Here is a 12982-nt window from a genome sequence, read left to right as displayed (position 1 = left end):
GCTTTGCTAAATGCTTCATGAGCAGCAGCAAACAATTTTGATGCAAAATAATGTTCATGAATGAGCATGTGCTATGCTCATGAATACACTGTCTTTGCACCTGCACAGCTTTTGCTCAATTGGCATGTGCAGTGGCCTAGCAACCTGGGTGACCTTGACTTAGGTGTTATGGGGGAAGTTTGTAGAGAGTATTACGTAGGTGTTGACCTCTTTCCGATTTAATTTTTGTAGGGTTGTACATTATTGTTGTTGGTTTGCATTTTAAATGGTACACCTTATAAAAATTCTTCCTTGTAGTTGTGTATTTGTAGACTGTCTGTAAATAATATAATACAGGACATCTCTTACCATTATCAGTAGTATTGGGTCAGGCTGCTGTTACCTGTTATGCCCATAAGCTTCAATATATGTTATCCTGTGCCTACCATTTCCTTTAAGGTATTTTCTTTTATTTCTGTATGAAGACTGAGGAGCAGTGTTTCTTGCTTAACAAAATTATGCCTTGCCTAATCTTTACATTTATTTCTGTAGCATGTACCATGAATGTCATCACAAAATTGTGCTCAGTTGGAAACACATTATAAAACAACTGAAACCTGTTGAAACTTAGAGAAACAACAGTTGAACATGTGTGCCCTGAGACATGCATAGAGGCATTGGGCTTATTCCTAATCTGTTTAATGTATGCTGCACTTGAGTGTGTTAAAATTAGATATACGTATAAATCACAGTTAAGAGTGTGCATTAAACATATATAGATTCATATATCAGGTTTGTTTAATGGTAGAACTCTCTATTCTATTTGTATTTATTAATCTCTCAATGTAAAGGGTTGGCAAATGTTGGTGCAGCAGCTCTTGTGCTTGGTTGGGTAGTGAAACAGCAAGAAGAGTCATCTGCGCATTCCAGCTGATAATGTTGACATTTTATATGGGGAAAGGAATGATACAATGACTCAGTTATCCTATCACAAGAAGAGTGTAGGAAATCACAAAGAAGTCCTGTCATTATTGGTCTTCTGGTTGTAATGCTGTGTGGACTAGTTGGCAGATACTGATGTTTCAAAGAAACATACTGTCTCCATCTTCAGGGCCAGATGAAGATGGAGATGGTGTGAATATGGCTGTCTTCTGGGTTGCTGCGCTGTATAGTCTGGTAGAAGTTTACTCATATTTTAGAGGTGCTTGCTGTCTCCATCACCAGGGCAGACAGTTGCCCTTGCACCAGACTACATGGCATAACAATCCAGGACACAGCCATCTTCATACTTACTGTTGTGAGAACCTGAAATCTTTAATGGAGACAGTATATTTCTCTGAAACGTTAGTATCTTTGCAAAGGTTCAAATTCATTACAACAGAGAAGATTTACGCTGACATCTTCACCATTGTGAGAATCTGAAATCTTACAAGAATTCCAGCCAAAATTTGTATTAAGTCCCTCTTGAATGCAAGCCCAGTGCTCTATCATTGAGCAATAAATGCATAGAAAATATATTTTAGAAAGTATTGATACATATAACAGACATAGATGGATATTTAAAATATAAACACAAAATAGAAAACATTTTAAGTAGAAATTTAGAGAATTTTACTATATGTGTGTGGCATTAGGTTATTCTTAATGTCATTGTATCATTATAAGATATTTTAAAGGTGTATCATTAGAAGTTATTTTAAAGACGACACATTCACTCATACTTGCAATGTTTAGGTTTTTTCCATTATGCTGTGTAGCATGCACCCATACTTTCTGGTATTGCTTGTTTCTATTTGCATTCTTAATATTATTTTGATATGGAGTAAGTGAACATGATTCATATTGAAATTATCTGTTCCAGCCTGGAGGTTCTCCATACCATACAATCCATCAAGTTGATTTGAGTCTCGAGGGCTGGAACTACCCTATGCTCAAACAGAATCGCTCCAATTCATGGTCTGATTCATTAGATGATTTCAAATTTATATCAACAATTGTTGAACATGCAGAAGTATATGATTCAGAGAGTGAGAAAAGTGTAAAGTAAGTCCAAGATCCGCACATACACTCAGATATAGTGGAGTGGCATGCCAAACTTTTGATGGTGACATTTGCATGACACTTTCTTCAAGTGAGTTCAGTTCTTTTTGTAACTAAACTATTCATTTTAGGATACTTGAAGAAAAAAATTCACACTTATATGATACATACAAGAAAGCATATTCAGAAATTCTTCACAGGTGGAACCTTTTGGATGCACGTGCACAGGTATGGGCTTAATATTGACTTGGAAATCTTGTATATTAAGTTGAATGATTTTTATTGTTATCAGCATTAGTGGTATTTAACATTACAGGTACTGAAGTACATGACAACACCCCCAGAAATACACAGGGGTGTGGAGTTTTATTCAGAGTGTCAGTATTGCAACAGTAAAGTCAGAGGGGCAGGCTGTTTGGTCTGCAAGAGACTTATTTTTCAGTGCTCCATCTGCAACCTCTCAGTTCGAGGTGAGATCATGTGCTTATATTCAGGAAATTATCAATTTAAATTTCAATCACAGGTGGCTGTCTTGTCAGGTTTTGTGGATTTTTTCTCAATCATTCCATGGGGATCTTGCAAGAAGTGAAGACTTCTAGCGAGTCAACCATTGTTGTGCATTGATAGTGTTCAAGCTATGTAGGTTCTTATCTTAGTCTTTGTAAAACTGTGTCTCATCATAGAAGTTACTGAAAGTTCATGTAGAACTTTCTCTTTATTAGGTAGACTCCACAATAATTCTGGAATTACTTGCAACTCTATCACATAAATGTGAATTGATTTATATTTTCATAAATAATGACATTGCAGTAACTGGTTAAGTTGTGACAGTTGTACATATATTGACATATAAGCACAGTATTGAATATTTTAATTTTATAAAATTTGTAATAAAAAGTATTTCAGAACCAGTGTTCCCAGCCAGGTACAGTGCTGACATTGAGCTTCAATTACAGCACAACCTGTATTGTCCAAAGTGAACAGTAGATAATTTGAACTTCCTTTGTTGAAATTTGTATTTTTTAATCTTGATCAGTTGGAGATAATGAGGTTTTACTGTAAGAAGTGTTAAGGTGTGTTGGCTTCCATTGTTATGTCACATTAAGTATCATGACAATTGCCTGAGAAGATACTTCAAATGGGGATACACAAGATGTAATATTATATGACTACCTCTTTCTTAAATAAGGATAATAAGCATAACAATAACTGACCCAGTCCAACGCTGGAATAGCAAGTGAGCTAAAGAGTTATGCTATTATGTATCAATATGTGGTTATTCCTTTAGTTTTGTCTATACAGGACAATAATAATTAGCTTGAAGTGGACATGTCTGCTGACCACAGAGATTTTTTGTTTAATATTCTCTGTACCCATGATATTTTGTAGGATTGCTTGTCTAAATAACAAACTAGCATTTATTGTTTTTGCTGAAGTGCCTTATCACTTCACAGTTTTATTCTCCATAGGTCTGTCCAAATTCTGCATGGTGTGTGGTCATGGAGGACATTCAGATCACATGATTTCATGGTTTGAGACTGAGTCAGAGTGTCCAACAGGCTGTGGCTGTAGTTGTACGGTAGAGATGGCTAGTATGCTGGAATCATAAGGTGAGCAGTGTCTATTTTGGGAGATTAAAAAATCAGTTATGTTTTCCTTCTGGTAAAGACGTAGAAACTCGACTTGCTTACACACACTCACGCACGCGCGGTCTTTGCATAACTAATCTTGTAAATTTGACTTGTTCAGAAGCATTTAATAATATATATTTCTTCCACAATATGACATTCCAAGACAATCTTTTTTAAGCTCATCTGTTTTAAGTGTTTATTTGTAAGTGTTCTTTACAAAAAGTACATCAAATGAACACATAATGGGCCGATATGTCACTCCATATGTTTTATCTCAGAAACTACTTAGCAGATTTTAATTTAGTGTTGTTGTCTACATTGAGAGTTAACTGGAAAATTTTATGTTGGTTATCAGTCAAAAATGAACTATACAAAGCTTGTAGTGAACAAATGAATTTTCTCACAAATGGCTTGGAGGCAGTATGACCTCTGAAACGTTGGTGGAAATCTACCAGACTACACGGCGCAAAAACCCAGAAGACAGCTATCTTCAACCACAATTCACTTTATTTTTGTGGGTAGACAAACAAGTAAAACCTGAAGCTGTCATTGTTATGATGAAAGATGAGTAGTAACTTTATTTTATTATTTCTAGGATGTGTACGTTCCTTTCTTGGAAAGTGAAATCCACTGAGAATTTGTAGATGTGAATTTCGGTTGGATCGTCTACTGTTTGAACAGGCTATCACGTGTCTGACGGAAGTGTGAAGACAGTGATGAATCCTTAACTAAACTAGAACCTGGTGCAGTAATGCAGTTTTTGTGCCTGGAAGGTGCATGTTCATTTTTAATGATTAGACACCTTTCTTTACATACGTATAAAAATGGAAAGTAAATTGTTCTTATTTGCATGTCTTTGGTGTTTAGTGCTCACACATTAGTTTCCATTCAGTTATAGTAAGTAAGGTTGTACAGTGTACAAGCAAATTTTGTGCTCATACAGGGTTAATTCATAGCTAAAGTAACTGATATGAACAATGGCAGCTGATTTTTGGACACTTGTGCACATGTACTGTCACATGTTGTCATGAGCCAATCAGCTTCAGAGACTTGGTATAAAAAGTATTCAGCTACTTCAAGTGTGAAGCAGATGTCATATGTATCTCTCTCTCCCTCCATGCCACCTACCTTCGTCTGTGTTGATCACTTTATGTGTGGTATTGAATATTATACCCACTATGTTATAGGCCTGTTAAAATACAATGTTGTTTTATATTTTAATACCAAATTATATAAAAATATGATTTGATGTTCATGGTAAAAAAAGTAGTATTTTAGTTATAGATGCGGTGTATTTAGTAAGTATGGCATTGAAGTACTTTCCTGCTTTGTTTAGAACAGAATGGGAGGTTACATAAGTACCTATATAGTATATTTAATAAATATAACATTTAGAATAATAGTCTGGATTAATCAAAGAACTCTTTATACCATTGATTATTGTTAATTCTTGCGTTATGTACATGAAATGAACATGTGTGTGGTTAACCGTGTTTGTTATGTCTGCGAGATTCAACTTGAGAATCACTAGACAGATTCTGATGAAATTTTGTATGGAAATTATGCCATTGGGGCCTACCCTAAACTTATACTTCTTAGTTTCCTACAGTCAATAATATCAACAGTGTGAATGGTTGAATGAATGTTTGAGGTATGATTGGCACTCTTGCCACATAAGGGTCGTGTAATAGGTATGGTAATAGATCTTTGAAAAAATAAGTAACTTTGGTACAGTAATTCTTTTCGCATTGTAAAACAACGTGGTGGTAGCATGAAGAAATAAAAAGAATTTTGACAAACAGGATTTGATCCAGTGACTATCTTCATGCAAGTCCAGTACACTACCACAGAAGTAAGTCACATTGGGTTTTATAGTTATGGATTTACATTACATAAGGAATACATTATGATTTCATGGTATTTAAAGTTAAAAAAAGTTGTTTAATTAAGATGATCAAGTGTAAGTAAGGCATTTTCTTATGTAGGTACATTTTCTTTAAAATTAATAGGTTCAGACACATTTTAACTTATTATAGGCCATATATTGCATTATTAGTTTGTAGTACTTATAGAAACAAAGTAAAGGTCCTGCAATTTAAACATGCTGTTCTCTGAACAATCAGTTTTTGATAAACAAATTAATCAGTAGAGAAGAAAGAAAGCAATGTTCAAAATAAATACTCACATTTTAGTGATGATGTAGAAAGTAAGTAAATTGGTTTGCAGTTTGCTCCTCTTTCATCTTTATTGCTGTCTTTTTTTTAATAATAAGATAAATACATAATAGTTAATAATTAAATTTTACACTGGAAACATACAATTACATTTTTACACTGTACAGTCTATTGCTACACTTATGTGGATAATACTTAAGGTAATGCTTGTGCAGTATATGTATGTTATGGTACATTTCTTGTCAGTTAGGGGCATTCAGTATGTGAAGGTACAAAGAACATGTGGAAACTCTGTTTTCTCGTACAGATTACACCTTTCCCGTCTTGTTAATTCTGGTGCTTGACTTTACACCACTAATTTTAGAACCACAAAAATATTGGAGCTAAATACCCTTGCTAATATTTTTGCGTTCTTGATTAAATTTTTTAAATCCTTTATTGCACATCCACCATGTTTGAACATTCTGTCTGGTACCTAAACTATTATCTAGCTTCTGACTTCATGTTTATTATTATTTTTTATATTTAATTTATACATTGCATGATAAAGTATTCTGAAATGAATATATTGTGATTATTAATCATTAGTCAGTGTGTTTAAAGGAAATAATCACAATATATTATTTAGGGAACACACTGGAATGTTTTATTTTAAGACTGCTGCTATAAGCTGGTTAAGTGGCTGAAGCCTTGTTTTAGAATAGCTGTACTTGTTTGATGAAGACAGAGTAGAGAGTCTTGCCACATTAGCAACTGACATTTACACTACATTGAACATGTTGTTTTCAGGTCATTTTTATGAGGGAACACTCAGTAAAAGCCTGATGTAACAAGTGCAGCCTATAATGATAAATTTTTATGAGTTTATATGCACAGTTAATGTAGTAATATTAAACATAGGAATATTTTTCAGTTGTAACAAAAACACTATTCTCGATATAACATTATTCTGTTCCCTTTCTCCATTTGTGTAAATATACATTTTCCATTGCGGCCCGGTCATTATGTCAGTATTTTCACAAAACATATCTGACCATTTTTTGTAATCATGTAACATTACATCTGTAAGCATGGCTTAGTTGCTCATGCTGTTCTAGGTCACCTGCCTCTCACTGCCAGTGGTAATGGTCACATTGCTATTACTGATGCTCACTCTTGAATGAATAGTATTCAGTTATTTTATAGCTGCTAACTACCATTTTATTTGATTGTTTAGTATTATGTTGCATTCAGTTTCTGATATGACTGAACAGTTCAAAGGAAAGTGAATTCAAAAGTTTGCACATTTTTACACAGGCCAGACCAAGTAGGAGTGACAGTGTAACATAGCAATTTGACTGTGGAGAATCAGAATATTTATACACTTTTGCAGTGATCAGATGTGAAAAAATGAGGTTAGTAATGTGGCAGTTTGTATACCAGTTGAGTGTTATGTTCAAATTGAAACATAGACTGTTGGTTGACAGATACAGTAGAGATACTGTGTTACTGCTATGCTATGTAGACACCATATTTGTTTCATTCTTCCACCCTGTTTAGACATCATCCTTCACACTGACTTTCATATTGTGAATCAAGTGTAAATTGCTGGCAAGATGGATACACTTTTTCAGTTTTTGGAATATCTACAAATTTAATTAAAATTCTTGTGATGTAAATGGCTACATGAAATAAACCTAGTTATATGCCTTTTGATTCTGGAGGTAGATATAAAAATTGAAAATGCTGCTTGCCTGTAATTAGTATTGATTACAACGGTGTCTTTTCTGTATATATTGTGAAGTCTCATAGTAACAGACTTTTGCTGTATTCTGAACTTTACCTCACTTTTGTAAACATTGGTACTATGTAAGGTTAGAATGTTGATATATATATTTTCTTCCTAAAAACAGTATTATAGATCACATCTCTAGATTTCAGTGTTTTTTCTTTCTTATATTGCAACTTGTATGTTTGATATATTTCAAATAATTTTTCAGGATATATCTGCAAGTTATGTTATACGTACAAGAAAAGGTGCTGGTAATATAAAAGATTACAGTGCCATTTCTAATTAGTTTATTGCAGTAGATGAGAAGAAAATATTTAAGATGGTGGGTCCTTCCCCCCCCCCCCCCCTTTTGTGTGACATGTTAATATCAGCCTGTCTCACCAAGTGTTCCACAATTATAGTGACAGTTGCTGCTATTTTGCATAATTTTAGTGATTTTTTCCTTTCCTGGTGTTAAAGGCTGGTGCATTTGCAGACTATGCAGTTTGTCTTTATTTGCTCAGTTCAGTAGATGTTAAATGCTGCTTCAGAAATCCACAATGAAAGCATTGGTTTGGCTTTAGTTGAATATCCATGTGTTACTATATACTGTGGCATTCATCTTTACTTCACATCAAATGGCTGTCATGCTGTTGCAAGTTTCATGTTTTAATGTGATTGTTACACTTTTGTTTATGTGTGTATAACAGTGAGTATTAGATTCATGTGATAATAAGATCAGTGATTTTTATTTATATGCACACATAACCTAACCCTCATAATGAGTTCTAAAAAGGATTTGAGGCTTTCACAGCAGTGACTCTGAAATGCTGTCTTCTGGCTTGTACTGTAAAGTCTGGTAGAAGTTTACTGACATTTTTGCGGGCCATGCTGCCTCCATCATCAGGGGCGATGATGGAGGCAAACACAAACAAACCACGTACTTCTGCACGCTATGTCCAGAACAACCAGCTGTGTGTAATTCCATGTTTTGAAAAATATCACACAAAAAGTATATATATATATATATATATATATATATATATATATATATATATATATATGTGTGTGTGTGTGTGTGTGAATGTGGCATGTAAAATATATTTTTCCTCATGTATATGTACCAATTTCTTCAGGGACATTTTTGTGTCATTGTTTTAACAAATACAACATTAGAACTAAACGTGTTAACATGTGTAAGTGTGAATAATGTACAGAAAGTATGAAAGAGAACAGCATTTGTTTGTAACCAAATAATGCTGGAAAATCTGTAATATCATGTGACATCTTGTTTGTAATTGCAACAGTACAGATTTGGTAATTGAACATTATTCAGTTATCTTATTCTAAATTTGTTTTTAAAATTTGTCATTTATGTATTGTTTGTTGTTTGTCAGCAGTCTGGTTTGATGTGGTCCTCCATTTTCGCCTATCTTGCACCAATCTCTTCATTTCCACATATTTTTTGCAGCCCACATCCTCAAAAATCTGTTTCACATATTCCAGTCTTTGTCTCCCCCTACAATTCTTCCCTTCAACTGTTCCTTCCATTACGAAATTAACCAATCCTGGGTGCCTCAGAATGTGTCCCACCATCTTATCTCTTCTCGTAAGATTTTTCCATAGACTTCTTCCTTCGCCTATCCTGTATAAGACCAGCTCATTTCATACTTTATCAGTCCACTTAATTTTCAGCATCCTTCTATAGCACCACATTTCAAATGCTTCTATCCTTCTTCTTTCTGGCTTTCCCACTGACCATGTTTTGCTTCCATATAGCACTGTGCTCCAAACATATAACTTCAGAAAAATCTTTCTTAATTCCAGGTAAATGTTTTACACTAGTAGACTTCTCGTTTTGAAGAAGGCTTTTTTTGCTTGTGCTAATCTGCTTTTAATGTCTTCCTTGCTTCGGCCATCTTTTGTGATTTTGCTTCCTAAATAACAATTCCTTCACTTCTTGTACTGTGTCTTTCCCAATTTTGATATTTAATGGATCATTATTCTCATTTCTGCTGCTGCTCATAACTTTTGTCTTGCTTTTGTTCATCCATATGCCGAATTGCTCACTGAGTAATCTATTCATATCATTCAATAATTTCTCTTCATCTTCCTTCCTTTCAGCCAAAAGGGCAATATCATCAGCGAACCTTAACATTGCTATCCTTTCCCCTTGAACCTTTGTTCCTATCCTGAACTTTTCTTTCACTTCCTTCATTGCTTCCTCAACATACAAGTTAAACAGCAGGGGCAATAGGCTGCATCCTTGTCTTACTCCCTTTTTAATAAATGCTTGTCTTCCTTGATTCTCCACTTTTATGGCCACTTGATGCTTATAAATACTGTAAATAACTCGTCTATCTTTATACTTCAGCCCTACCGTCTTGAAGATTTCAAACATCTTATTCCATTTTTTTTTTATAGTTTAGATGCGTCATGTTTGTGTTTTCAATTCATACATATATTTTTTATTCTTCAAGTCTATACACAAACTATATTAATATTGATGTTAAAAATTATTAAAATTGATATAAATATTTCGCGCTATTCATCGTTTCCTCGATGTTACAATTTGCGCTATATATTACAACATGTTTCGATGTCTCAGCATCATCTTCAGGTTTTATTTTTAAAACTATTCTATATTTTTTAATGCACACTTTTCAGTATTTGTAGATTGTAGGTTGTAGTTGTGGATGTTCCTTTTTTCTTCTGATTCTTTTGCATATTATGTGGCGTATTATGTTATTTGTTCATTATTTCAGGAGTTTGATGTGTCGTGTGTCCTCGGCTGGTCAGGTCTGATCAGGTGAATGTCAGTTCACCTGTACATCCACAACTACAACCTACAATCTACAAATACTGAAAAGCGTGCATTAAAAAATATAGAATAGTTTTAAAAATAAAACCTGAAGATGATGCTGAGACATCGAAACATGTTGTAATATATAGCGCAAATTGTAACATCGAGGAAACGATGAATAGCGCGAAATATTTATATCAATTTTAATAATTTTTAACATCAATATTAATATAGTTTGTGTATAGACTTGAAGAATAAAAAATATATGTATGAATCTTATTCCACTTTACGTTGTCAAAAGCCTTCTCCAAGCTATTATAAAATCTCAGTGTACATAAACTAACTTTTATGAAACATGCAACAAAATTTGATGTCTCAAAATCAAACCTCAACAAATGATAGGGCAATAATACTCAATGTTTCATGATCCATTAATTCTCATAAATTGCTTATTTTCTCTGTCTGAAGCATTTAAGGAAATTGTTTCTAAATTTGATTTATTCGTAATGGTAACATTTGATGAGAACCATATCAAAGGTCACATTGGGTATTTTCAGTATATTACTAGAATTCCACTAATCACCCAGAGAGCACTGCAGTTTAGTGCTATGACATTTGTAGGTTTCTGTGGTTTGTGGGTGATGGTTAAAATGTTTATTGTGGCTGTGGTGTGTTGGATTATAGTTCCTGGATCTTAATTGTATGGCTGGGAAAAGTAATTTTAATTTTAATAGGATTTCAGGTTCTCACAGCAGTGCGAAGATGGCTGTCTTCTGGGTTGTAGCCCTGTGTAGTCTATATAGACTGCAGCATCAGAATGGAGGCAGCAAGTACCTCTGAAATGTCAATAAACTTCTACCATGCTATGTGGTGCTACAACCCAGAAGACAACCATCTTCAATTTTTATTTTGTGTAACAAATTACAACCTATAAGGAAGTAAGTTTGAAAGTAATCCAAGTCCTTATGTTTGCAAGATATTTGCCTTCTTTAAACATTTGTCATGCAACATCTGTTTTAGCTTCTTGTAGCCCTCTGTTCATGCCCCAAATGGTTTAATGTGTCATTGTATTTGACATTGGATCACAAATAGCTAAAGATAAGTTGATTTTATAACATTGTATATTTGTGAGTTCCATAGTGTATAATAGTCTGCTAAGTAAGTTTTTGTCAGTGTAAAAGACCTTAATGTGGATGGTGTTTTTGAAATATGAGTTGTTAACCTGAGAGCAGTGTGAGTATAAACCAGTTCAGAAGCATTGCATCAGACATTATTTTGGAAGTCTTCTTTATGACATTCAATCTGCAGTACAGATTTTCCTGTGCTAACAAAGTGTTCACACACATGGTTTTATCTGTCCTGGATATTTTGCCACATTTTTGTTTGACTGCCACTTCCTTGATGTAAACACTAGCTTTTAGATAGCTTTGTAAATTAAAAGCCAGGCTTTCGTGGTGGCCATACGAGTGGCTCACTTTCACCGAACCACTGTTAGACGGTATGATCCAATATAATAAAATCCTGCTCTGTTGGTTGACTGGCAGATTGATTGGTTGTTTTCCAATTTTTAATTTAGATTACTTAACAGTGCTGTTTGAACTCAGCTTGGAAGTCCTTTGTTGCTCCTTGGTTTGTGATACATATTTTAAAAATAACTGTTTCTGCTTGTATATACAGTAAGGCATAGCCAAAGTTGTTCTAGGTTGTACAGTATTGCCTCATTGTGAGGAAATCTATTTATTTGAAGTTTTAATGATGGTGTAAATAGTGTTGGACATTGTAATATGATAAGACTGACATTTTATGAGCTGTGCAGGTTGAACACAAATGATATGATCATCAAATATGTTTCAACAAAAACTAAATAGCATGCAGAAATGAAACACCACTGGAAGAAAACATTCAAAAAATGTTTTCTAGCATGTGGGAGAAGCATTGTAGCTACAGTGGTGACCATTAAGATTGCAGCTGTCAGTAAAATGGCTACTCAGCCCAAGAAAGTTTATTGTGTGCTCCAGTTCCATTCAAGAAGATCTGTGAACACTGTTCAACAGGTTTTTCAGAGAGATCCCTAAAAATCTTCCATGTGTGAATTAAATTTGCTGTCTCAGATTGAATTGCTATTTTACTGCCATGTCAAAAGTTGCACTGTTTGTAGCCTTAATTAGAGTTCCTAATGACCCATGCTACAACAAATTGTTTTGAAGTTTTCCTTCCAATAGTGAAAATTTTATTTCTCTATGCTTTTTAGTGTGTGTTCAATATTTTCAGTGGCTGAAATCATTTTTGTTCACTCTGTATAATAATATACAGAATAATCACTTAACAACTCAAAATATTTTAGCTGGAAGTCAATCTGTGATTTTTAGAAGCTATAATATTATTTTCCAGTGCTGTAAAACATTTTCAATAAATTATAAAACTGCTGTGATGCTCTTTCCTCATCAGTTTTGAACCCTGGTAAATATATACTATTTTGAGGAACTTCCTCTCTCCATTATTTCCCTGTTTTCCGTTTGGTTAATATGCTGCTTTGTGTTCTGAGTTTTGTCATAGAAATCCCCATGCAATAAAAGTTATTGAATTTGAATGTTTGAATTTGTGT

At 34.0% G+C, this 12982-nt stretch overlaps 1 protein-coding gene across 5 annotated transcripts in view; it reads left to right on the top strand.

Annotated features, from left to right (window-relative positions):
• Window positions 1–12803, top strand: part of Wdr59 (WD repeat domain 59) — a 43972-nt gene extending 31169 nt beyond the window's left edge. For all 5 annotated transcript variants that reach the window (XM_087355336.1, XM_022072009.2, XM_022072011.2 and 2 more), the window contains 5 exons: window positions 1841–2022; window positions 2151–2247; window positions 2336–2489; window positions 3489–3629; window positions 4246–12803. In XM_087355336.1, the coding sequence (XP_087211462.1) occupies window positions 1841–2022; window positions 2151–2247; window positions 2336–2489; window positions 3489–3628 (573 nt within the window). In that variant the 3' untranslated portion in view covers window position 3629; window positions 4246–12803. The remainder of the gene's footprint in view (window positions 1–1840; window positions 2023–2150; window positions 2248–2335; window positions 2490–3488; window positions 3630–4245) is intronic.
• Window positions 12804–12982: the final 179 nt, after the last annotated feature.

Source organism: Zootermopsis nevadensis, unplaced genomic scaffold (assembly GCF_977971745.1).
Source record: "Zootermopsis nevadensis isolate Lab colony 2312 unplaced genomic scaffold, Znev_1.0 Znev_ptg000002l, whole genome shotgun sequence".
Taxonomy (NCBI): domain Eukaryota; kingdom Metazoa; phylum Arthropoda; class Insecta; order Blattodea; family Termopsidae; genus Zootermopsis; species Zootermopsis nevadensis.
Note: the sequence above shows the minus strand (reverse complement) of the source record. Positions and strands in the feature narration are given on the sequence as shown.